The sequence below is a fragment of the Stegastes partitus genome, unplaced genomic scaffold (genome assembly GCF_000690725.1).
Source record: "Stegastes partitus isolate 25-593 unplaced genomic scaffold, Stegastes_partitus-1.0.2 Scaffold731, whole genome shotgun sequence".
Lineage (NCBI taxonomy): Eukaryota > Metazoa > Chordata > Actinopteri > Pomacentridae > Stegastes > Stegastes partitus.
Window position 1 is genome coordinate 104,318 of NW_007578462.1, and position 27,624 is coordinate 131,941.

Here is a 27,624-nt window from a genome sequence, read left to right on the forward strand (position 1 = left end):
CGTCCACCCCACCCCCACCAGCCAGCCAGCTTCATTATGGCCAGCCCTTTGTCCACACCAGATGTGATTTCTGAATGTGTGTGTGCTGGGAGAGGGGACCCACATGATCCTCCCTCCTTTATAAACACATGCATGGCTGCTATTAGCCTGCTGCTGAATTGTTTACCCTCACAGGTCAAAGCCTGAGCCAGAGCTCAGCGTTATGGTGAAAACCAAACGCTGGCTCAGACCATCACAGATAGCAACTGTCCTTGACACTGAGCAAACTGGAGATCACTCATCAGTTCTGGACGGGAAACAATGAGAGAGCAGAGGTAGCTCACAGAGCCTGGCTGGGAGTTAAAGGAACAGGCTACGCTTTCAGCTCAATCTGCTTAAACACTGAAGTTTCAGGAAGGCAGAACTGATCAACAGCCCCTCTCAGATATACAGACATGGCAGTGTACTCTGCTGTGTGTGCATGCATATGGCCAGAAAAGGTTAAAGTGGAGAAACTGGTCCGAACACACTTGGTCTGCTTCTGAACATGCATTTGGGCACAAAGACTATTTGCTGCAACTAATCCATCTGAAAACAAAGCATGTGCAACACAGCCTGCCTGTTTTATTAGATTAAATAAGAGCGAGGAGCCTCTTGTTCCTACTAAACACAGAAACGTATGGATGGCCAAACAGATTGGGAATGGGAGGGGGTGAGGAGAAGGCAGTACATCTGTCTGAGCCACTGCTCTCATAAATATGCAGCAGCTTGATCTAAAGGTTAGACAGCAGCCTGGCAGCTGCTCCGACCAGACACAGTGCACAGAGTCCGCTAGGACGGCCAGTCCAACGTACAGCCTCCATCAGTCCAACAAAACCATCACCTTCATGGTCCAAATGTCTTGTTCACAGCTCTGTAGCAGTGAAGACTTCACCAGACAACATTTCTCATCTAACAAGCTTCCCAGCCAAGCAGGGAAAGGCTGTTCTCACTGTCCACATGAGGCTCTGCTTCCAACCAGGAGGAAGCATAGCCCCAAACATCACCTTTACCTGTGCACCACAAACATCACACCTGTGACATGAAGAATTCAATTCCTGTATAATTCTGGGACCTCTGCTCTGGGATGTTCATGTTCAACAACTAATTTAAGATAGATAGATAGATAGATAGATAGATAGATAGATAGATAGATAGATAGATAGACAGATAGACAGATAGATAGATAGATAGATAGATAGATCGATAGACAGATAGACAGACAGATAGATAGATAGATAGATAGATAGATAGATAGACATTTATTGTCATTTGCGCAGCATAAAAAACAGCTGTTTAACACTGGGCAATGAAATTGTCTTGTTTGCACACTCCCATATACTGAATAAAGAATATAAATATATATAAAAAGAAAAAAAAGAGACAGGAACTAAGGTGAATATTGTCTATTTACACATAGCGGCATCAGTGAGATGATGTAGCAGCAGATACACACTAATTTAAAGGGCAACAGAACGTTCAGTTTAGTTTCCACTGCTGCAGGTTGTTGTTGTTGTTGTAACCTCCAGACAGTAGGAAGGGGAAGAATGGCGACTGATCCATCAGCCAATCGGCTCATATGTGCGCCCTACAGCTGCTGATCCAACACCAGGTCAGACGCTGTGTACACGCTGGGCTCAGCCCAGTGGGCTGGTGAACTGGACTACAGACTGAGTTTCAGCTCGTTTCAGTTTCAGTGTAAAACCTGCCTCTTTTTTTAATGAACTACCAGATGAAGGCCTGTAACCACTGAGGAGCATCCTGTCACCCAACCGTTAATAACTACTCTTTTAAAATACATCTACTCAGATTTGTGAATCAGGTCCAACCCACAGACCTGTGATTCTCATGTGAAGTGATTGTGTCGCCCACCGCTCAGCAGCACAGCTTTGTCTGAGCCTGACAGTCCAGCAGCAAGGCAGGATCAGATAAATGGCTGTCAGTCCAGCCCTCCTCCCCTCCACACCACACACTCCTGAGTGGAGCAGGGATAGGGAGGAGGCGGGGGTGGAGGAGCCAGAGGTAGTTAATGGAGGCCAGAGAGGGGAGCGCTGTTTGAAGTGGCTGACTCACAGCTCAGACTGAACCGGCTGACTGTCTGATTGGCTGCTCCGGTGCCTGGCCCCCCGTCCTACATCCTCAGCACACTGGCTTATTACAGGCTGCTCTGCTACGCTACGCTAGCAGCTCCACAGCTAGATGCCTCCCAGGGCAGCAGCTTCCTCGTGTGTCTGTTCAACTGCACGTCCACACCAACGGTTATCAGAATCAGGTTTATCACCAGGTATAGTTCACACAACACCAGGAATCTGTTCTGGTGAGTCGGTGCAACGATGCATATAGAGTACGGTACAAGACAAAAATGTAAAAATAGCTAAAAAATAAAAATAACTGTAGCAGTGCAAAGCAGAAGCAAAAGAGACTGTGCAGTGAACAACTAAAGTTAAATTTAAACAAGAACCACAGAACTGTAGTTATTTACAAGATTATTGAGGTGCAGATATATTTTACATTTACAGATTATATGTTATTATATGGATGCACTGTGACAGAAATAAAGCATGTGGTATTTAAAATGATAGTTAGGTGGGAACTGTCAAGTCAAAGGATGCAGAGATATAAAACAACACGCCTAAGAGAGGGCTGGTAAACTACAAATAGAAGATACGGGCCAGTCTGTGTGTCCAGCTACTCTATCAAGGTACATAAACAGCTAATGCTACCACAAGCTAATGTTTGAGCTGCACCGCCCTCAAACGTCTTTCCTCAACAACAACTCATATTTGGAGTGCAGTCTCTGACACAAGTCTTAAAAATAGCTTGGTTTGTTTGACCTGTCTTCATGGTTTTTACCCCTCTGGTATTAAAACCCTGTCCATCAACACATCCTGCAGAATATGTTCTGCTCGCTCCAGGCTGCTCCACTTTATTATCCTCATTCATTTGAGCTTCAGCAGCTCCTTTACACAAGACAGGCTAAAAGGACACATCAACATCATGGCAGGATGGACGGTACTCCACACGCAGGCATCATGGGAAATGTCTCCTGAACTTGGCAGCCACCAGTTTCACTCCCAGCCCCACATTGTTTCTGAGGCTGGCGTATTTTAGGTACATGAGCAAGATACTACAAAGGATCCTCAGGAGAGTTGTATACCAGATAGTTATTAGTGTCCCAGAGCATTTGGACTGACAGGGCAGAAGCTACGACACTGGGAAGGGTGATGGGGTATGTTCTGCTTGGGTTAAGGTATGTTCTGTTTGGGTTAGGGTTAAGGTATGTTCTGTTTGAGGGCTTCATGTCTGAGATGCAGAACCATTCTTCGACACGAAGTCAAATCTGGAGAAGAAACACTCCAGAGTTTTGTGGCTGCTGCTTCATTGCTGTGTGAAATTCAAAGCAGCACCATCTGAGACAGGTAGAACTACATCAGTGTACTGGGATGGGAGGTGGGAGGTGTGTTAGTCTTAGCACAGCAGTGGCCCGTTCAGTACAAATGGGAAAGACAGTGTAGACCCATTTCTTTTAATGAACTAGGAAAATAATTGATTGCATACAAATACAACCAAAGAACACTGCAACTAGCAGACTAAAGGCTTATCTAGGGTTGGCACCAGCGATCACCTCCTCTGATTTGCCCTGAGCCTCTGCTATCCTTATTCCCATCTGATGTGAACAACCGTAGCTGCCTCTTCTCAGAAAAACAGACTCGGCGGTGGAGTCTGTGATTCCGTGGCCTATCACGATGCAGAGCAGAATGGGGGGCCATTCATTAACGCATTGGTGCCTCTGAATCCGACGGTCACTGGCATGGCTACAACCTCTCACATTAGTCGTGGTTCCTTGCGCTGGGACAACAGGCGTCCAGGGTCACGCGCATGCCTGGCATTCCTCCACCGCTAGTACTGACAGCAACGGCACACAGCGCCCAGGAAAACAGCGCTACACAAGCATTTTGTAGAAACACATAACAGATGCAAAAAAATGGCCTCCAGCAACCGGGGAATGGGGCGAGAGCACAGAGCAGATAAAAGCACAAAACATCGACTGATGGCAGTCTCTGTGGAGTTTTACACCATCAGCATCAAGATAAAAAAAACATCAGAACAGATCTGTTGAACCCCACAGAAAAGAGGAAGCAGATGAGAAATCCCATGACTATTGCTTGGAGGAAAAATCCCATGACTATTGCCGTCCTGACGAACGTCCTCGTCACTGCTGCAGACGACACGGTACTGGGCCTACAGAACACTTTCATAAAATGCCATCAGTCAATTTCCAGTCTAACACCATCTGAGAATTCCTGCAACTCGCTGTAATCTTGCTTAGAGGGGAAAACAGACAAATTAAAAGTGCATGGGAATGCGTGTACAAAGACTGAACCACGGGCTGGGTTTATGTGAATGTGCTGTGGTTGGGCTCAGCTGGCCCACACAGCAGCACACAGTGAAGCTCATCAGTACCGCGGTTCTGAGTCTCATTCTAGACAATAGAACACATAACCCTGCTTTTGTTCTGTTTACCTGATCACAGCAACAATTAACAGGTTTCTGAACAACACTGGTTGTGAACCACATGACGCATTTAGCAGCCAGCTGAGGTTACACAACTCAACCGGTCTGTGGCAACACAATACAGTTTGTCTCACAGAGAACCCGGTCTGTTGTTCATCCTGCTGATCTGACATTTTATCCTTATATGTCTGGTTTTACTGACTAACTAACCGTAAAACACAGCAGCAACATCGAAAAGTCCCTTCGGTAGGGTTGCACTGTCTGTTGTTACGACACTGTGATGTGCACAACAGTCACACTACAGGAAGTGCAATGTGAACATCAGCTTTTTTTGCTGCTTAACACAAAAAGAAAACTCTCATCACTCTAGCGCTCCGTGACTTATCTACGGAGAAATCAGTCTCTTCTCTAACTTTTGTTTTTGAAAGGAATGTGTTGATAAATGAAATATAATGAGTGACTATTCTGTAGCATAGACAATGCAGGATCAGAGGGCTGTACCACAAAGTCACATCATTAGCTTAGCAAGCCATGCTGAGCTTCAGTGTCACCAGGGCGGCTCCCTTTAACCAGCTGGACTGCCATGTTCACTGATGCTGTGGCGCTGACCCGGTCCAAAGGAGTTCATGTTCAGAGTGTGGACTTACATCAGCTCTAAGAAGAGTCTGTCTTTAGTGAAATTCTTCACTGATGATATTCTCAGCTCGTGTTGCTGACGTGTATTGTGCTGATGGTGCAGGAATGTGTTTGTACATTTGGCCCCATTTTGGTGCCAGGCCCGTTTACACTGCTGGTACTGCCGCTAATAGAAGGCGGATTAGAAAACATGTTTATTCAAGTAGAAATGGGAATAAGCGACTGCACTGATCGATGAAATCAATACATTAACACACGAACAACAGTTTTCTACCAGCATTCCTGTCTTGCATTATGTGCAGCAGCAGTGTTTAAATGTTAAATGTTTAAATTCCTCATTGTTCTGGGCGCCGCTATAGCTCAGCTGGTTGAGCTGGCGACCCAAGTACAGGGGCTCTAGTCCCCCATGCAGCGGCCATGGGTTCAAATCCCGCTCATGGCCCTTTGCTGCAACCTCTTCCCCCACTTTCCTGTCTTTCTCTTGGCTGTCCTGACTAATAAAGGCCAAAAGGCCAAAAAAATACCTTAAAAAAAATCCTCATGTTGTCCATTCTAACAACCTGCTGACTGAAGCACCATCGATCCATGTTGTGTGGAAGAAGAGTCACATGAGCGTAACCTCTGATGTAAACACGCTGAGTCTGAAGAATAAAGGTTGGTTGACAAGCTGATAACCGCCAGCCTTAGCCAGCGTTCCCCCAACACAAAGGGATCCAAAGACAGAGAAAACACAGATGTGATAGCATTTCACTAAAAAATAAAATAAAATGAAGCATGACACCAATGAACAGAGTTCCCAAAGACGGGTTTCAAACATGACGCTGGCGAGCAGTGTAACACCATCACAAACTTCCTGGAGCTGTACGGAAAACGCAAGACACCACTTAAAAAAGAACCGCTGTGATGAAACATTACGGTGGTCCAGACAGAAAACAGAGCCGTGTACAAGGCGTGCAGTTCTCTGTAGGAATGAGGACTTTCCACTGAAACCTGACTGTGTTCCAGCTGCTATAGGGGCTGATGGGAGACATCAGGTCTGTACAACAACAACGTGGTGCACACACTGAACAAGTGGACCAGGCTGCACTGCTTTGGCCACAGAGAGCCTCTAAAAAATAGAAATAATTATAGATAGAGAGATAGAGCAGACTTTCCCCCAATACCCTGCAGCCCTACACTTCAGAGGATGATCTATTATCAGCTGAGCTGCCTCACAGTAATAATATAATGTTGACACTCCCAACACAGAACCGTGATCAGAATCTGGAGACGAGCACTAAACACTTAAACAGAGGTGCTTCTTGGAGTTAAAACTAGATTAACAGCAATAGCACTAATAGCAGCTCTCACACCAAACAGAGAAGATCAAATAAATGTAAACAGTCTCATCGTACATGTTCTGGCATCGGCCAGCTAATTCCCTGCAGCATCTCCTGTTCGTTAACTGCATTTAAACATCCTCCTACATACATAATCTATACTGTGGTGGGAATCACGACAGAATATAATGCCAGTCCACATTTTAAGACATTTCAGAAATCCCATTAGCAGGAGCAATCTGAAATGAGATAGCATCCTAAACCACGTCCTCCGCTATCAGGGACGGCGTGGATTGATTTAAAGTGTCCCTCGACAGCTGACTGCATTTGATCCAGAGTGCTGAGACAACAAGCATCCTTCACATCTGAAGCTAAATGTGGCCCACCTACTTACTATGTCTGAAGGGGGGCTGGGGGAGAAGCACAGGACTAAGACCAGACGTAGAAACGAAAGGTTGGAGGGCTGATGGAGTGACAGACCAGGAGGGCTGTTAGGATGGAAGATGGCTGAGGAGAGTCACAGTGACACCACCTAATTCATCCCGGTGTGTGTGTGGATGCAGCTGAACGGAGTGTGTGAGCTGCAGGGGTGTGGTGCTGAGCAGCAACACGTAAAGGTATCAGCAGAGGTGCTTCCACCGCATCCACCTCATACCTGTGTGTGTGAATGTGTAAATCTAACACACAGCCCGGGTATTCACATGATTCCTTCCCTCCTCTCTGGGGGAGAGATTTCTCTGCATCTAAAACACTGGATTCCTTTCTGATGTAAATGCCGCCGCTCCGAGCGTGGACCCACGCCATGACAATCCTATTGCTGGACAAAGGAAGCGGAATTCCCTCCCTTCTTGTGTGTCCCTGAGCCAACATATCAATTTAATATCCAGCCTGCATGTGAGACAGCGACGGGGTATATGAGGACACGGGCATGCTTTTGGCATGGGGAGCTCCTAATGAGATGTCTGCATGCTGCTGGAGCCGCGCGCTGCTCATCAGGCTCCGTCTCTCCACACAAAGGAATGCAACACAAAGGAAACGCGTGAGTCTGCACATCAATAGAAGAGAAACAACACGCTATCGGCTGTTTGCACCTATGAAAAAAGCCCTTCCTTTAGCAGCCACATGCTATCTGCTTAAACAAAGAACGACCACAGTTCCGCTGCAGAATGAGCATCAACATGTCAGCATCCCGGCACAGCGCTAATGAGCAGCTATAAATGCCGAATCCAATTCACAAATGGTGCGGGCTAATTCAATCCTGCTCATCTGTAACCACCAACAGCCCATTACACACGGCTCACATCCTCCAGGACCCTCCGTCGGTCCAGCCGCAGTCTGCTCCCACCGCAGCTCCACAGAACTACCGGAGCCGTGATACCAGCGGGCTCCGGTGTCGGTCCGGCACCACACAACTTCCACCACAGCTGGATGGGAGCTGGTGGACCGGCTGTCCTCCTGAAGTTCCTGCTGGTTCTGTTGGACCGTGGTGGTTCGGCTACCTGATAGAACCGCTCTAACAACTAAGGCCATCCTCACAACAAGACAACAGTTCGTGTTCAGGTTGGAGCTGAACTCAAAGTCAGCAGCCAGCAGGTCAACAAAGTAGAGCCCGGTCCGCTCCAACAACACGGTACCGGTTCAGTGAGACAACACGGTACCGGTTGAGTGGTCCGGTGCCACCAGACGACCGGAAGGAGGATGTGTGAACGTCTACTTTCAGTCTAACCGGAGCAGCAGCGTCCCGAACAACATCCGAGACCAGAACTCAGTTCGCGGCTCACATGAGGTGAAGCCCGGACGGACGGACGGACGGACGGACCGAACCCGCAGCATAGCGAGGACTCGGTAACCGGAAAACTACGACCTGACAAACAGCACACACCACCGGGGATGATGCCAACTTTGTATTTGCTCAAACTGCGGACTGCTCCTCCGGACGGACTCCGGAGCTCTTTGTTGGCCAAGTAGAGCCCAAAAGCCGTGAGCCAAGCTGGCTAAAGGCAGGCCGGTGCTGACCCGGAGCTAATGGCAGGCAGCCCTTTAAAGGCCGGTGTGACTCCCAGCTCCCCGCTCCTTGTTCCCCCAGACAATAAACATTCCTGAGACAGGCAGCAGCAGGCTGGCCGCAGACCCTGCGCCATCTTAGTTAGACACACTCTGCTTCTTCGGGCTTCTTGAACAAAGAGCTCCAGTAACGGAACTCAGCGGACCCCGCCGCGTAACTTTAGAGAAACACGCGGGCAACACAACCCGCGGCTCCACGGCGGACACTTGGGGGCACTTACCGGTGTTTTCTTGTATCCTTGTCCCGAACAGCAGGACGAGCAGAAAGCATGGTATTGCATCCATCGTGGCTACGGACCAGACTGGCACCCGACTGCTAACTTCTCCCCACTCTGAGGAAGGTACACGCTGATTGGCTGACGGCGGAGTACGTCCCGCCCCCCCAGTGCCTGGTCGGCTGAGAGGCGACGCTGATTGGAGGACGGTGCTGCCACACCTCGCCCTACTGGAGCAACTCTAGCCCTCCTGTAAACAAACGTCTGCTATTCACTGTAATTACAAAGTGTGGATTTATAAAGTTGTGTTAATGTCACTAGTTTACTTCGACACTGTACAGCGCCTACACATCCACACTGTGATTAACGCTGTAAAGTCTTAACCTATGTATTTAACTTAAGTAACGCTGACTTCATTTGACTATACCAGAATAATATCAGATGTATTGATGAACTATTAACAGCCAGTTTATGGACAAAACAATCAGCGAACTCTAAGGCGACCACATCATAGGTAACACCGTCAGCTTCCCTGCTGTACTCTGGCATACATGATGGAGTGTGTGCCACAGTGTGGCTCAGGATCAGGAGAGGGTTTGTCAGGCAGACAGAACATGTCACAGTGGCTCCGACTGAAGGAACACACCATCATAACAACAGCAGCAAATAGAAATAACATCCTGCAATGATAAGATATCCTCAATGCCATGCTGTGGCTGCATCCATGTGCCTCGTCCATATGTCAGTCTGTCACACACACACACACACACACACACACACTCTCCAACCCTCATACATTGTTCTAAAGCCTATAACCCTTCCTTTGTCTCATCCCCATATACTCCACCTCTTGAGCAGCTACACACACACACACACACACATACACTTGACCTGCTCTCAATGCTGCTCTCTCTCTCTCTCTCTCTCTCTCACACACACACACACACACTCACACACACTCCCTAGTCCCTGGAGAGTGTGACAGAGATTGATGATGGCCTATTATTTGATGTCCAACTGAGCCCTGCCCTGCACACACACACACACACACACACACACACACGCTCATTCACTTTTACACACACACACACAGAGTGGTGCACTCTCATGCATATTTATCTTCAGACCCTGGAGAATAAGAGTTACCCTGCTGGTCAACCGGACGCCGCGACACATTAATAAATGTTGGGATGCAAAACAAACAAAAATACACAAGATCATATTTAAAATACTATATTAACTTAAACAGATGTTGTTAAATGAAGAGACACCTCTGACACCCCACCCCCCTGACACACACACACACACACACACACACACACAAAGGCACCACCTGCTTTTAGCACTAACCAAATGCTGCTCAAGTTTTCCTGCTTGTATCTGTCTCATTTGCATTTACAATTTTGGCATTTAGTTGATGCATTCATCCAGAGTGGAGTGGAACAAAAAGCTCTGATTTTTAATCACAAAATTACAAGAAACCGGTAGAAGGCAGAGGAAGGTCAGTGACTTTATTGTTATGAACACAGAATGATGTTGTAAAAAAAAAGAAAGAAAAGAAAGAAAAAACTGCAAATGAAAGAAATAAAGAACGAATGAATTTTCAGAGGTAAAAAATATTTTTTGTTTTTCTTTTCCAGGACAAAATCACTGACTTGGGATTCAGTGGAGGACATGAATACACATGAGTCAACATGATGCCTCCTGCCTCTGGTCTGCTGCTGGATGGTCAAAGGTCTCCACCTCTGACAACAACAGGACAGAGCACTGATTAACAAGCTCTGTTTCTTCTTTTCTTTAGCAGTGGAAAGACATGCAGTGAAACTTTGGTCTGTCGGTAACACCAAGGAATAGACCACAAACTCACGACTGACAGCTTTTGCACTCGTGTGATACAAGCCGAAGCCCTGCCCTGCTGTCAGGTGGCCATCAGCTCTATTTAATTCTAGTATGTCCTCATTTCCTTTGGCACGCCCTCTCAGGAGAATCCCTGCTGCCATCTGAAGTGCTCTTCTGTTACTGTGATAACCTGACTAGACGTTCTCAGACCCAGCCTTCAAGTGGCCAAGTGTGTCAACAACAATGCAGCCTTCAGGGCTGAATCCTGCCCCCCACATTTAAACCCCATTCCTCACATGGTTTTTGTGCATAAGAGTTAATATCATTCGAAATGCTGAATGCAAAATATAGTTGAAACCTTAGTCGACTATTGCAGATGCTGAAAAGATATCAGTGGCCCAAGTGAGCCTTCCAGCGACTCATTAACACTGCACTTATACAATCACACTTAGAATAGAATAGAATAGAACTTTATTGATCCCTTTGGTGGAAACCTCAGGGAAATTGCTGAAAAACTTCTGCACCCTAACATGCCAAACAAAGACGACGTCACACCCCTTCACTAAACCGTTAACAGCTCGACTGTCAACCAAGCGCGCTGTGGCGTGTTGCAGCATCTGGAAGACAAAGAGCCACCAGCAAAACAATAACATGTAATGTTATTATATCTCCTGTGTTTCTTATGCACAGGTCCATGGTTTCTTTCAGGAGCAGAGTTCTGGCTAAAGCACAAATCTGCTTCGATAAAGAGCCGTAAAGCTGAGTATGCTACCATGAATAACTGGCTGGTAATGAAGTCCGATTTTTAGAATTATACCACCATCAGAAATAAAAGAAAAACATTTCCAATATTACAAAACATTTTTGAATTATTTCTAATTTATGGGTTTATTTATTCTATTAACTGGTCAAGTGTATTTTCTTTACATTCTATGATCAATATTAGAGTGTCAGCCAGGGACAAAACTCTGGTGAAAACAATGCAGAAGCCCTGTTTTGACAAAACCATATTTAAACATGTTGATTCTTAATAATAGAAGTTATCCATACAGCCCTATATAACTGCAAATGACACATCCGTATTACACACAATTGTAGCTGCTGTCCACACCTGTCTATATGTAAAAGACCAATCTATAAATGAAATACAAGTAAATATTCTGCCCCACTAGTGAACAGCAGTATGAGTGGTGTGGAAAAGTACTCCAGAGATCTCCATGGAATGTCCTGGAAGTGCTCATGATGCTTACAGGATGATTTGAGGGACTCGGTAGAAAGCTTGCCTTGAAACACTCAAATCTATTTTTTAAAAAGTCCATAGTTGTACACAGTCGTCCTATGGTTGTATATTTCATAGTCTACTGTTAGCAGCAGCTCAGAACTGTCACCTACTTAGTGAACGAGCTTAACATCTACCAAACGGCTCGGCACAACATTTGGCATCAACAGTGGGAATCATAAGAGGATAAACCTGAAAGGCTTTGAAGATCATGACCGCTCTGATGGGCTTCACCATGGGGACCACATCTGTAGTTTATGACTGTTTCTACATCTATTTAAATTACCTGAAATGCAATTTAGTGAAAACATTGATATCTCCTTTAGTTTGAGTTAGTATGAGCTCGGTGTTAGCATCATTGCCTCACAGCTAGAAGGTCTCTGGTTGGCTGATCTCCGGGTTCTCCGGCTTCCTCCCACAGTCCAGAAACATGCTGAGGTTAATTGGTGATTGTAAATTGTCCGTAGGTGTGAATGTGAGTGTGCTTGGTTGTCTGTCTCTAAGTGTAGCCCTGTGATTGACTGGTTAACTGTCCAGGTGAACCTGCCTTCACCCTGAGTCAGCTGGGATAGGCTCCGCCCCCCATGACCCTGGTGAGGATTAAGGTGTAGAGATGATGGATGGATGTTACCTTAGGTGGTTCTCTGACTTTATATGTAGTGGCACTCAAAGGCCAAATTGTTTAGCAGTTACTTTGCTTTACGATCAAATCCCTGTAAAACTGGTGCCTGAGCTGCACTCTGTGTTTGGTGCTACGTATTAAATCCTGGTTACTATGGTCGATGTAAACATCAGCTTCTGAGCGCCGTCAGTGTGAGCTGTTTGCATGTTGACCACCTCTTGTATTACCTTTACATTTCTATGCAGCTGACCTCTCTCTGACTCCTCTGTGATGACATGTCACTGCTCATTCGATCAACCACCTCCCTCTCCCCCTGTGTATTTTAAGCTCTTTAAATCTGTTCCTGCTCGGGACCAGGCCTGGAGCTGATGCCATTCATCTTTCACATGCAGTGCATAGTGTATTAGACTCACTACATTCTCGGGCAGGAAAAGCAGACGTATCCGATGAAACATTAACACACACCATGAGATGACTGAGGAATGATGAGAGCTTGAGAAATTCTAAATTAAATTCAGGGGATTTGAAGTCCATCATAACTTTAAAAAGTATTCGAGCTTCGGTAAACAGATCAGACAGAGATGTAGGAAAAGAGAGGAGTGTGGTAGAAACAGTGATTTATTGTAATAAAGATCTCAGTGGAGGCTGACTGATGGCGGGCTTGGTGGTGGACAGCTGGGGAGCAGTGTGGAGTTACCGAGGTAGAGCTGAAGCTGGAGCACAGGGGAACTGAATTATCCACAGAGCAGAAAGGCAGACAGGAGGATCCACACAGGAGAGCACACGTACTCAGGAAAGTAGGAATGTCACAGTCACTGGTGATAGAATACTCACCTGGAGAGAGGACTGCTCCAACTCCAGGATCATCTCAACACACAACACGAACCTGTTCAGCATGTCACGGAGGACGTCACTGATCAGGGCCTGGAAAAATGAGGGGGCATTAGTGAAACCAAATATCTCGACGCGATAGCCAGAGTCTGAGGGGGTGATGAAGGCATCCACTCCTCCAGCACCTTGAGTCTGATGAGATGGTATCATTCCTTAAATCCAGTTTCAGAAGATAAAACACATGAGACTGGCTGCCAGGGATTCACTAATATATTTGTCCATGCTTCAGGTTTAGGTTTGGAGAGGTTGTAGAGCTTACTTGACCAACTTGACCGACCAACCGGTCCAGGCAGATGGCCGTCCTCCCTGAGCCTGGTTCTGTTGGAGGTTTTTCCCTCTCTTTGGGGGGTTTGGTTCCTTCCCACTGTCACCAGCCGCTTGCTCAGAGGAGCTCTGGATTGTTGGTTCTCTGTTTAAATCCATGAGGTCTGTTCCTGACTATGTTCAGCGCTCTGTGGTGACATATGCTGTAAACTGAGCTCTAAATAAAACGGACTTGTCAGTAGAGAGGTCTGAAGTGAAAGGCCCAAGTCCTGACTAAAAACCGGACAGAGGTCACGGTAGTCAGGTGGAACACAGGTCTACGTTCGGGGTGGAGTCAGGAGAGTGATCAATAGGCTCCAGCCCCCCGAGTGAGGACTAGGTGGTGTATAGATGATGGATGAATGCAGTCAGATGAATAGATTGTATTTTCAACTCCTAAACAGTTTATGAAAACCTACTAAACATTTTGTCCTCTGACCTTTTAGAATAATTCCATACTTTCACCTGCGGTCTCTATTTTAGAACCATTATGTTGTGCTTACTGATCCATGCTGGGTACCAGTCTGTATGATTTGAATGAGCATTAGTTAGCACAGTAAAGTACTGTTTGCTGTGTTTGTTCTCTCTGGCTTTGCTTGTATCTCTCTCTTAATAAGTGCAGAGGCAGTCTAACAGAATTTAAATAAAGGCAACAGACTGTGGCCTGTCCAGGGGTCATCCTCAGACTCCACCCTGATGTCTGCTGGTGTGGATAGCGCTCTGCCAGTAATACCACTGCTCTGCTTTTATTTTAGACTCAGACCCATCCCCACAAAGGACTTTGACACCAGCTCTTTCCAAACACTGTAGGAAAAAGATGACGCATCACTTCTACTGAGTGTTCTTCTACTGGGCTACAAGTTTAATTTGATTTATATAGTGCCAATTTCCAACATATGTAATCTCATAGCACTGCAGATAGAAAGGTGAAGACTTTACGCATGTTAAACACAGAACCTGCACAGGGGACAAAACCCAAAGTACAACGAGAGGAGACACAAACCCAGAGACACATGGTGGTGTATACCTGTATGGATGAGAGAGAGGAGAGTAGGGCTGTCAGCGGGCGGGTCAGAGGCTCAGATGGGAACGACAAAACAGACAAACCAGTACTTTAACTACAACAAGTATAATATTTAGAGAACGTACACAGGAAGACAAAAGCTGAAGTGATGGGAACCAGAGGGAGCAAAGAGGCTGGTCACTACCAGGGAGACAGCTGCTGGTGGGAGGTAGCCAACTACCAGGCAGTAATACACCAGCCAGCACCAACTACTAGAGGGAGCGAGGCCCAGGGAATGTGGGCGGAGCTTGGCGTCACAGCTGGAATGACATCGTCAGCAGGTGCCAGTCAGGTGTTGCTTTCAGGGCTGTGATCCGGCAAAACCAGGGTGGGATGGCAGTTATATGGTAGTCCAGGAGGCTGGGAGGCAAGACAGGCCTGCAGGTCTGGCAAGCAGAGCAGGCAGGAGTGGTCACGGACTGAACAAGGAGAATATAAATGACTGGCGAGAACAGAAAACCAGAATCCAAAGAGCGGTTTGACTAACTGAAGGTTATTCAACAGCCCAACGTTGTGGCGTGTCTGGTGCATGGTGAAGAGCTGATTGGTAGACCACACTCAGGTAATTAACCAATGGCCTGCACCTGTACACATTTCACACCTCAGTCACGCCTCCAGGAGGGATAAGGGGAAGCAGGGGGGAGGAGGGGGGAGGGAAGGTTTCCAGCTAAGCAGAGCTGGAGGTGGAGGGCATGACAAGGGGAGAGATGCTCAATGCGTCATTAGAGGGCCCCCAGCAGTCTAAACCTGTAGCAGCACGACAACGGGATCGCTCAGGTGACCTTACACATGCCTGTTTGAATGTTTCATTTGGCTTTACAGACAAATATAACTGAGGGTCGTCTGCATAACAATGGAAATGTATGCAGTGTTTCCTCATAATATTGCCTAAAGGGGACAAACAATAACATAGGTCCTAACACAGAGCCCTGTGGAACTCCATAACTAACTCTGCTGTGGGTGAGCGACTCACCAACATGAACAAACTGGAATCTGTTGATAAATACTGTGGTTCCTTTCCAATGACACGTTCCAGTCTCTGTAATCAGATGCTGTGATCCACTGGATCAGATGCAGCACTGAGATCCACTAGAACCAGGATAGAAACTAGCCCACTGTCTGAGGCTATGAGAAGATCATTGGAGACCTTCACCAGTGCTGTCTCTGGACTACCATGCCTTCTAAAACCTGAAACTCTTTAAACAAACCATTCCTGTGAGGATGGTCACATGACTGGCTTACAACAAGTCTTAAGAATTTTAGATGAAAGTGGACGGTGGATATTCGTCTATAATTACCTGAAACACTTTGAGTAGGATTCTTTAGTAGTGGTTTGATTACAGCAGTCTTGAAAGCCTGCAGTGCGTAGCCTGTTAATAAGGACAGACTGATCACGTCTACTACTGAAGGAAACATGTCCCTGAGCAGTCTGGTTGGGATGGTGTCAGGCAGACACGTGGCTGGTTTAGAAGACGTGACCATCAGCATGAGATCTGAGTGATGTTACAGCTGAGAAGCTGCCGTCCAGATATATGTCTGGTAACACGGCCAGAACCACAAACTACATTTAATACAAGTTCTGCTATCGCTAGAGGAGCCGGGTGGATCATAAGCATACAGCCCACTGAGCAGGAGAGAGGAGGACCAGCAGACAGAAGACGTTTCTAACCAGTCAGACCTGACACATCATGGTAAGCATTAGATGTTTTAAAGACTTCTGGTCTGTGCAGTAACCTGAAACCAAGCGACTGTACAGAGGATTTAATACTATCAGACGGTTGGTCTTCACAGCTGAGCGAGAGCTGCAAACACTAGCACACAGCGGGCGGCAGCAGGAAACAGGAAGTGACACAATAGCTGTTACAGCGATGTACCTGGAGCATGTGGCCACCACACTGAGCTGTCAGCATCGACACCACTAACGCTTCAAAATCAGTTTAGCTTAAGTCAAGACTGTTTTAGCCAATATAGCTGCGTGTGCATGTTCGTGAATGAGTCCGTTCCTTGGAAAGAGTTTATAAAGAGGCCACGTTCACAGATGAGTCCCAAACGGTTAATATTGTATTTATCTATTGTATTTATTTATATACTATTGAATGTATGCGCCCTAGTTTAATGTCATTTCACACATTTCTGAGTGTGAGAGCCTCTATTACCACCGTTCTTCAACATTGTTTTAAATGAAAAGTGCTTCATAAATTAAGTGTATTATTATTATTATTGTTGTTGTTGTTGTTGTTGTTGTTGTTGCTGCTGTCTCTGCTCCTGTCTGCACTCTGGCTGACCTTGTGTGTGTCCTCTGCTGTACGGATGGAAACAGACACAAGCAGAATGGAACAAACAAAGCTGTAAACAGGACAAACAAGTGAAGCAAACATCACGTTCCAGGTGTTGACAACAGCTCATGGTGCGTTCAGAGTATTCTACGGTGCTGGTGGCCCAACACTGGGGCTGGATGATGCTTCTGGTTCTTGTGTACACAGCCTGCTGTTGTAAATGAAGGTGGAGGGAGGGAGGTGTGTGTTTGCTGATGCTCTGTGTGTCTGAATGTCGACACAACGTTTGTGTTCCTCACGTTTTAAATGACACGACATGAGATGACTTCTAAGACCGCACACACACTCTGCCCTCATGCTTCATTATATGAGTGAATTCATGACCCGGAGAACCCGGAGAGAACCCACAGGAAGATCCCAGAGCGAGATCCAAACCCAGGACCTTCTGGCTGTGAGGCAGCAGCGCTAACCACTGCCCCGCCTTGCCTTAATAACAATTAAAATTCTTCATAAAGCTCAAAATCACACAGCACAAAGGGCTTTACAGTCTGTACAGCACGCAGCGGTCTACAGCCACAGGCCCTCAGTTCAGATCACAGTCCAACATGTACTAAAGTCTCTGAGGAAGGACTGGTCCACAGTAAAGACCCATTCAGGCAGTTTGTCTCGTATGACCTATAGCAGCAGTAGGAGGTGAACCACAGATACTTTAAAATGACCCTGAAAGAGAACAAAAGTTGCGTGAGAGAGGCCACATCACAGAGAGCAGAAGTCAGCAACGCAAACATCTTCTGCTCAGAACTTCAAAACCAAACCTACAGACTGAGAGCATGTTCCAGCGCCTGCATTACAGCCTCCTCACTTCTATCAGAGTGTTTTTTCTTTAATGTCTGAGTGTGTCCCTGAGCACAAGACGTGCACCAGCTCTGTTTAGGTTCATAACAGAGGTCATGAAGAGCTATGGCACAATGCCACTGGAGATGAAAGACCACATTCTCTGTTTCTATAAGCATGCCGTTTATCAACACGTTCAGGATTGACACGCAGAGCTGGACCTTACAGCTTTGTTCCTGTTGCCCCTCTAACAATGACTATGGGTCTGGATTTGCCACACCTCTGACCAGATGCAGTCACTCTGGCTGTATGTGGTCCAGACTAAAGGCTGTGTAATGTTCTGCCAGGCAGCGAGAGTTCCTGGACTAAAGTAGACTTGAGGCGGAGTGAGCAACACCTTTTTATGGCACAGCATTAATTCCCTGGCAAGGCGTCTGCCCATCAGATCAGGTTCCTTCTGTGCTGCCTGTGCAGTTACTGGCTTTGAAGAGCAACTGATCCATGGAATCATCTTCCATGCTTCTCCTCATGACTAATAACGTAGCTGTGGGCTGGAGGCTGTTAAAACCTTTGAAGCCTGTGGGCCGAAGAACGCTCTGCTAAACGATACCCTGAGGAATCTCTGTGCTGATTCTGAAGATGAATATTAAGAGTGTGTGGATGCAGGGCTGGGCAGACGGAGTAGGAGGGCAGATTCAAAGCACCTTGATGTTCTCCAGATGTCATTTCCCCCTACAGCTAAAACGGGCCTATTATGCAGAACATCTCTGTTAGCTGATGAGCCTGCAGTGGAGGACACATCCATTTACATTGTGCATGGTTCTCAGAGGCTGGAATGTAAACGGCATTTAACAGGGAGCAGACGGAGGCATGCTAACCAAAGAGAGCTGCACTGCTTCCTACACCTGTGGAGTGAATTACTGTCACATGCTTTATCTTCTACACTGTTAAAACAGTCAAACAGGATTCTCTGATGACTGCTGAGGTGCTGGCGTCAGCACCCCGACAGTCCTTCATGACTGCAGCTGTGTTTTTGGGCTCATCATTTGGAGCTGATCATCTGACATCTTTGTGATGGTCGGGTCTCACAAACCAGGACATGCGACTCAATTCAAACTCATTCAAAGTCAGCGCACTTCCATGGATCAGACTCCCTGCACGTCCCACAAACCATCCATGAGCTTTGGGGAATCTGGAGGCCAACACCTTGAACTCTGTTGTGTTTCTCAACCATTTATGAACAATGTTCACCGTGTGGCAGGAAGCATCATCGTCCTGAAAGAGGACAGTGTCATCAGCGAACACCTAGAAGGGGTGTATGCAGTCTCCACCCATGTTTCAGTGGAACAAGTTACAGCACCACATGGGCCACAGACTCTGTGACTTTTCATCAAGGCATGCACCAAGTTCTAGTCATGTAGGTTTTCTTCAATTTACAAAGGAGCTTTCCACAGAATTGTAACGCTCAGTCAGTGCATGCTGGGAGGCCAATGGGAAGCCAGTAATTTGCTTTTTATATTACTGAAAAAAACAACTTCATAGCAGGTGTCTCGGTGGTTAGTATCGTTAGCGCCTCACAGCCAGAAGGTCGCCGGTTGGAGTCCCGGTGAGGACACCCGGGATCTTCCTGCGTGGAGTCTCCATGTTCTCCCCGTGCAGCGTGGGTTCTCTCCGGGTTCTCCGGCTTCCTCCCACAGTCCAGAAACATGCTGAGGTTAATTGGTGATTGTAAATTGTCCGTAGGTGTGAATGTGAGTGTGCTTGGTTGTCTGTCTCTAAGTGTAGCCCTGTGATAGACTGGTTACCTGTCCAGGTGAACCACCCTGGTGAGGATGAAGGTGTAGAGATGATGGATGAACGTCATAGTTTTAGTGAATTCTCAGCTGCACATTGATTCATGTCACTGCTAAGGAACATAAATGAGTTAATTCCACTCAAGTCTTGGAAACCAGAAGCATGTTTCCCAGTCTGTGTGTTTTAGTCAGCATCCAGGTACTCTACATGAATAAACGATGAACTGGTGCATCCCAAACTGCTTTTAAGTTCCTGACACCTCCTGCTCCATTTCTAGGACTGGGGGGAGCTAAGTGGTCGTCTTTAATGTGCTACTAACTGGAAGGGAGCCAAAATTTTGTCATTAGCCTGATTTCAGATGCACGCTCTACTTTTAGTACGCCGTCCAATTTAACTGTCAAACAAAAGCGTTGCTCACAAGGTGTCCTGAGGAAGCACACCACACAGCATCTCATTCAGCCTGAAGGATCCGTCAGTCTGTGAAAACACCAACGCTACTCTCAATAAATAACTTTATGCCACATTTACAACTGATGAAGTGTCTCTTGGGTATGTCCTCTTACTGAAGACAAAGTGCAGCTTACTGACACATACTTCAGTGCATGAAGCTACCGGAGCTATTAAAAGGTAGTATATGTAAAATAAATAATTCACCCATCCATGTGTGTGTGTCTACCACTGATACAATAACAGATGCTGCTCCACTGAAAATGAAAGTGTGTCTTCAGCTGATCCACAGCAGCAGGGATTCAAACCTAGATGTGAACCAGAAATGACAGCAGACCAGAAAAGGCTCCACAACTCTAACTACACCGGCAGTCCCATTTTAATGACCTGACAGGGAAGAGCAGAGAGTGGCCGATGTCAGCACAACTGATGTGGGTTTCACTTTGGACACTGTGACTATTTCGTCATGCAGCACACGCCTCTAAACGGCTGCTTCACCTGAAAAAGTCAGCTGCTGATGCTGAAGAGGAAAGCAAGTCTTCCTGTTGCAACTCATCCTCTGTCTGTGGACATTATACTGAAAATCTACAGCAGAAAGTGTCAACAAAGACGGTGTATCGACTAAAAACCAACAATCAGAATCAGACTATGGAGCCACAGACGAGGTTAAATCAATCACCCAGGAGGAACTTTAATGTACCAGAGACAAGATTTCTGTTATCAATTATTACCTTATGTGTGCAGGAAAAATACTCCTGATTTATGTTATTTATTTACTTATTTGCAGCAGCAGCCGTCATTAAAACAGCTACTCACAGAAAAAAGTAGGCCTGACTTCTGGCACAACCCTAGTTTTCAGCAAAGCTTGTAATTTTTGGCATGAGGGCTGATGCTTGGAGTGTGTTGTTGTTGTTGTTGGGATTTTGGAAACGGTTACCGGCAGATAAGGAGAAGACTGTGAAATGTGTAGAATAAATGTCTGGCTGTTAGCCAACAGTCAGACTGATATTAAGCAGTAGAAGGTGGAGAAAATGAACAAACTGACTCTTAATCCAGTTCGATGTTGCTCCATTAACACTGACAACAGCTGCACCATAACATGGAGTTCGTCATGTGTCACGTGTCGTGTTCCTGTTGGACACGGACAGCGTGCACGTAAATGTGTTTCACCAATAAAAAGATTGACAGTAACAGTCCAGTAAAGATATTTCCATATGCTGCAGTGTGCGTCAGTGACGGTTTAACTACTCAGTTACACTGACATGATTTAATCACACAACTCTGGTGTTCATCAGTCACCTTCACTGTCACGTGTTTCAGAGCCTGAAGCTGTTCAGGTTTCAAAGGAAGAACACGTACAGATAATGTTCCTCTAGGTTACATCAACATGTGAATATTGTCATTGTGTGTCTGTGAAGATCCTCAGTCCTCCAGGTCAGCGTTCCTCTGGTAGACTAATGGTAGCAGCTGGACCTGCTTGAGTTCCTTGAAGACGTTCCACCTCCATCCAAGAGGCTTCATCAGCTCTGACTGACTAGTTGGGAGTTCCACATGCTGATATCCTGAAGGAGACGTTAACACCTGAGTTTGGGTTTCCATCGGGGCTTTGTTGCTCCTCCCCCTCGTTATCGTTAGTGTCTTTTGTGGCTAGGTGTGAAAGTGGTTTCATCTTCCTTTTCAGTCTGAAGATCTCTCCCCAGGAAGATGAAACCACATTCACAGCTCGCCACAAAAGACTCAACAAGTCCAGATGCTGCAGTTAATCTGTGAGAATTCTGGTTGTGTGTCAGAGATGTGACACTTGTGTGTGGTTGTATTAAACACGTGTCTCTGGTGGGTGAAGAACTGCTCCACAGTTTTATCTGAATGAGCATCGTATTATTTTACTCCAAAGGTCCCATGTGGTGGAAACCCATCTGCATTGTGCTTTCTATGTTTAATAAACATCAAGCTGTAAAATAAAATCTGTGAAAATATGAATTACTGCAGTCATCCCTCCAACCCTGGGCTAGACACGAATAAAGAGCAGAAACACAAAGGTCCAGTCAAAAAATAAAAAAGGAGAAACAAACAGAAAACTGTGGCTTTAACACTTTCTGTGTACAAGCTGTAAAGTGCCTGTAGGTGTGAATGTGTGACTATTGGTGTCAGGCCTGTGGTAATATCTGCTGGATGGAGTCCAGCTCTGAGCTGCTCAGCAGGAAGAACGAGTAAAGAAAAGAAATCAGCTTTAAGAGCCATAAGCATCACACAGTCCAATGTCCCACCAGCAGGCTGTCTTCTATCACACAGAAAGGGACAGATTTGATTTAATCTGGATCACTGGGAGACAATTCAAGAGGGCTGTGACAGCAGTGAAAGAATTAGCAGAGAAGAATACCTCCTAACATCCTGAGAAACAAAGCGGTGGAGTGGCAGACAGATGTCCACTGAGTGGGAATGAGGAGCCGCTGGGTGGGCAGAGGACCGGGCCAGCTGATGAGATAAGGTGGGAAATGTGATATGGATGGCCGGTGGAGTGTGTAAAGGCTGGAACGATAGGAGAGGTCAGTATGCACAACACTGGAGTTAATCAGACCAGCTCGAGGCAGCAGCTGCTACCAAGACAGTAGACGTAGACATTCGCCTTCAGCGACAACAATGCCTCTGTCACAGTGTCAGGTACCAGCTCATCATCCTCATTCAGCATCACTGTCTTTGTTCCCCACCACAAGTTAGCCAACAGACACCAGGAGAGCACCTGGAATAACCCGGCAGCTCAACAGCTGTTCAACACAACTCCCTAATCTTACAGTGGAAAGTGCAAGTACACTATGTTCCCTTTGAATCCAAAAGCAATCAAACAAAAGTCAATCAGATCCCTCCTGTTAATGATAATATCCAGCAGAAAGGTTGTGTTTGTCTTCCCACAGAGACAAGCCTTGTGGGAGGCTGATAAGAGGAAGACCCTCCACCCACATCGCTCAGCCAGATGCACTGCTCCAGTCAGGAGCTACTCACTGGACCCTCTGGGATTCAGGCTTCACTTTCTCTCATCTCAGCTTTTACTGGCACTTTATTAAAGAAGGTGGGATGCAAAAGCCTGCACATGGCAGCACTGAGCCGCACACAGGCGTCCTGCCAAACCCTACAGCGCTAGATTCCTCCTCATCACAGCCACTGGTGGTGTTTGACGGCTGTAAGAAACCAGTACGCTCAACATCCACTTCACTGAAGCGTTAGTGTTGGCTGGAGTGGGATTTCATTTCTTTATGTTTTAAACATGTGCATGTTTCAATCAGATGCTCGTCATCAGACTTCTGTCGTTTTGGGAAATCTGTCCTGAAACGTGTGACGTACTCAGAGCAGGCTGAAGACACCTCAGATATGAGCCTCCCTCACTCGTGGATGTGAACGTTTAAAAAACCAAGAAGGGACAGATGTAGTTTAGCTGGCAGTCAGCTGAAGGTCAGTGCTTTTCTGATCTGATTTTTCTGAAGAGATTTATGTGTTTTCTTCAGTTTGTGAAGGTGCATCTTCTCATGTATTTAACGTTAGAGATGACTGACGTGGTCCAGCCGTGGTTCCTGTTCCTGCTCCATCCCCACATGGGCCCAAACCTGCAGCCAGTCACCGTTAAATACAATCAGAAGAAGGTATTAAAATATAAATGAGACAAATAACACAAAAGCATGCAAACACCTTGTCCTGTGCAGTCAGTAGGTCCTGTTGAAGCCACTGGCTGTAGATGTTTATGGGATGAACCCTCTCACACCAACAGGTCTGTTGGGTTTCTCAGCAAACACACTTTGTTTTGATTTATCTACATGTGGTGCCGTGCCAGCTGAGCTAAACCACAGCCAGGAGGCACATTTCTGCCTTCTTCACATAATGATTTCTGTAAAGTGTGGACAGGAGCCAAGGAGCCACATCTCAGTGATCAATGGAGGGACGAGGCAGCAGAGATCTGTCCTCTTCAGCAGGTTGAACTCTGAAGGAGCTGAGGAGCGATCCCATTAGCTGTCAGGCTGTGAATGTGCTGGCAGTGACGCCTCGGCTTCAACCTTCATTGGTATAAATGAATGTCTGTTGTTCCTTCAGAGAGCCAGAGCTTTGAACCGAGATGCGCCATCATGCAGGCTGAGAGTGCACAGCGTATCTACAGTGACCTCTGAAGCTGGCCTCCTCTACATGACCTGCAGCTTCTCTCCATCATCTGACCATCACATCTGTGGGTCAGCAGTAGCTCAGGAAGGTTCATCTGCTAGTCCAGGAGTCTCCTCTCCCACAGACTTTGGATGAGCCTTACCAAAGCGTCCCTCCAGTCTGACTGACAGAAGCCCAAACCGGCATCATGGCACAGGAGTGCTGACTCACTTCTGCTGAATTAACTTTAACAGGAAGGACGTTTTTTCTCCAGTGCGTTATGATCCTGCAGCAGGTATTTGTTGTTGTCTACATTCCTGTGAGGAAGGCCTTTGTTTTCAGCATGGAACACAAAACCTGCTGAGAAAGCAGCACCTTGAGTTCATTTCTCTTCAGCTCACACAACAATGAGGACAGTTCTGTTATATGAATGTGTTGTTTAGCTTGGATTTGTCGACCCATTGTGGTTTTATGTTTGGTCATTTGATTTGCTTTTGCACAATGTTTAGCCTGATGTCACCAGCTGGCACACGGGGCCGCTGGTCATCATAGTCACACAACAATTCACTGGACAAGCTCAGAGAACCCCCCCAAGAGAATCAGTGGTATCATGGGGGGCGGAGCCTATCCCAGCTGACTCAGGGTGAAGGCAGGTTCACCTGGACAGGTAACCAGTCTATCACAGGGCTACACTTAGAGACAGACAACCAAGCACACTCACATTCACACCTACGGACAATTTACAATCACCAATTAACCTCAGCATGTTTCTGGACTGTGGGAGGAAGCCGGAGAACCCGGAGAGAACCCACGCTGCACGGGGAGAACATGGAGACTCCACGCAGGAAGATCCCGGGTGTCCTCACCGGGACGCCAACCGGCGACCTTCCAGCTGTGAGGTGCTAACGATGCTAGCCACTGAGACACCTGCAGCCCTGAGAGAGAGAGTTGTAAAAAGAAAAGACTGACGCAGCATCACTGCGGCTGTCAGACCTGCAGGTGAACAAGAGGGAGAGCAGCAGGCCCAGTGTTCCCAGTTGGTCCAGATGACCATTGTTGCACCCACTGGGCATCTGAGACACAACAAAACGGAAGAACTGGCGAGACCAGGACGGTGCTATGATTGATGTAAAAGATCCCACTGCTCCACCCCCTGGTCCGGCCTGCACAGGCTCTGGTTGCAAATGGCATGGCAGGGCCCAGCACTGACTTCACTCCTGTACAGTTTAGGATCAGGCTTATAGCTGGGGCTGGCTCAGGTCACCTTGGACCATCGTCCAGCTGCTATAGACCTACATGGCTCTGCTCTCCTCTCTGTCACACTGCATGCCATCACTCTGTAGTCTGTGTTTTGTTCCCTCTGAAGAGCTTCAAGCCTCCGTTACTGCCTCACCACCAGCGTTCACACTTCGCCTGTTGTCTCTCTCCTTCACTCTGGTCGAGGCCGATGCTCAGTCTCTCTGAACCTGGTTCTGCTTGGAAGTATTTTTGCATTTACATTTTTCTACATTTCAGTCGTCTGCAAACTTACAAAGTTCACACAAAAGGAGTTTATTGTGTCCCAGTGAAAACACTGCTTCGTACCCGCCTAGTCCAGGCTTTTCCTTGTTATCTACATACATCACCATGTCACACACACAGAATGAGCAGCTGCCTTCTGCTCGGGCTGTACACCCAAAGGTCTATGATACGTGACCAGTGTTTCCTCATGTCCGTCGGGCCAGCTGACCAATCAGAGCAGAGCGGGCTTTTAGGGAAGAAACAGTGGTTGAAATGCAGCATGAGAGAAACAATAAGCATGGAAACACATCTTAGTAGGGCCCACTTCCTCTGGATTCAGATCCCCTGAGGGCCTGGTAGGAAGGAAACATGTTCATCTACATCCTGGACTTGCTTAACGGCCATAAAGGGATTCTCAGAGTTCTGTTCCACCATCTCATTTGATGTTCCTGGTTGTTCTGTGTATTCACAGTGACTCCACCTGTTGACTGTCACACACCAACTACCTCTGACGTCTGTGTGATAGACTCAGTGTCGACGCTGTCTCTCAATCAGCTCGGACACATTTGTGCATAAACTAATGCCAAATCAGCACACAGCTGCCAAGAAGCATTCAGTAGCTCAGCATCTAAATGCTGCACACACGCCTCCAGGTTGGACCCGATGCGTAGAAAGAGCTGCAAACACAGTTCTGCAGTACTGATGTGAACCTGCTCAGAGCAAAGCTGAGACTTGGCACCAAACGTAGGGCTCATAATTTAACTTCAGATTGAACATACTGAAGCACTGCGGTGGCCGACGAGGCAGGTGACGTGCACACACACTACGGAGCTGCATATCCAGTCACACAACAGAAGTGCCCCAGGCCTCTAGGGGCAGTAGTGAGTCCTTAGCATTCACTCACTGTGATTCTATGGTGCTGAAGTGGTGTTTCACTGCCGTCTCCCTGTGCTCTCTGTTTTTCATTTAAACGAGAGAATACAAACCTTTTCCTGCAGCTTTTCCCTCAACTCCCATTACCTGTCTCGCTCACCGCTGTCTGCCTCTCAGGTGAGCAGCTCACTACTGCCCCTAGAGGCCTGGGGCACTTCCGTGACTGGATATGCAGCATTGTGTTTTAGCAGCGCGTTTCTGTTCATGCAACACATTCACGTATAAGCAGCTCCATAGTGTATGTGCACATGAGCAGCCCCCGTCCAGCAGAGCCATGGTGTGGTGTATGGAGGTGAAGCTACATGTTTAGGACCAACAGCTGCCAGCATTTACATTCACAGAAGGACCACACGGTCCTCTGCAGAGTGAGGAACGTCTCTCCTCCCTCCATCCTGCCTGCCTCTGTGCTGGTGAAGGATGTGCCAGCAACAGATGGCATCCGGGCGGCACCGGCAGCTCCTGATGGGACAGACGGGGATTCTGGTCCCATTAACACTGAGGAAAGGACATCCACTCACCTGCATGGCTGGTGTGCACACAGCTGGGCAGAGGAGAGAGGACGGATGGGACTCACGGATGAGGGAGCAGGAGGACAGGAAGAGGAAGTGAGCCCAGGGGGAAGTGGGTTCACTGCAGCAGCACCATGTGGTGACATGATGAGAGGAGGGGCGGGGCTTCTACAGGTGTGCTCAGTCATCACCTTTTATCGTCCTCAACTGGAAGGCAAACATTAATTAGTTTTTAAAATCAAAAACAGTTTCTTGTAGTTAAATCTCACCTGGCCTTCATACAGGATTGGCACATGTATCACGGTACCTCGATGTTGGACAAAAACCCACAACAAAGCCCCCCAATCATAAGGAACAAAGACCCTAAAAACAAAAAAAAACGAGGGATGCACGATATAACAGAACCACATCGGTATCGGCCAATATCAGTGTTTCTCCCCAT

At 46.9% G+C, this 27,624-nt stretch overlaps 1 protein-coding gene across 1 annotated transcript in view; it reads right to left on the reverse strand.

The window, feature by feature from the left end:
- Positions 1–8,892, reverse strand: part of tgfbr1b (transforming growth factor, beta receptor 1 b) — a 43,387-nt gene extending 34,495 nt beyond the window's left edge. Inside the window, exon 1 of the mRNA XM_008291297.1 lies at positions 8,774–8,892. Within this exon, the coding sequence (XP_008289519.1) occupies positions 8,774–8,837 (64 nt within the window). The 5' untranslated portion in view covers positions 8,838–8,892. The remainder of the gene's footprint in view (positions 1–8,773) is intronic.
- Between the last annotated feature and the right edge of the window lie 18,732 nt (positions 8,893–27,624).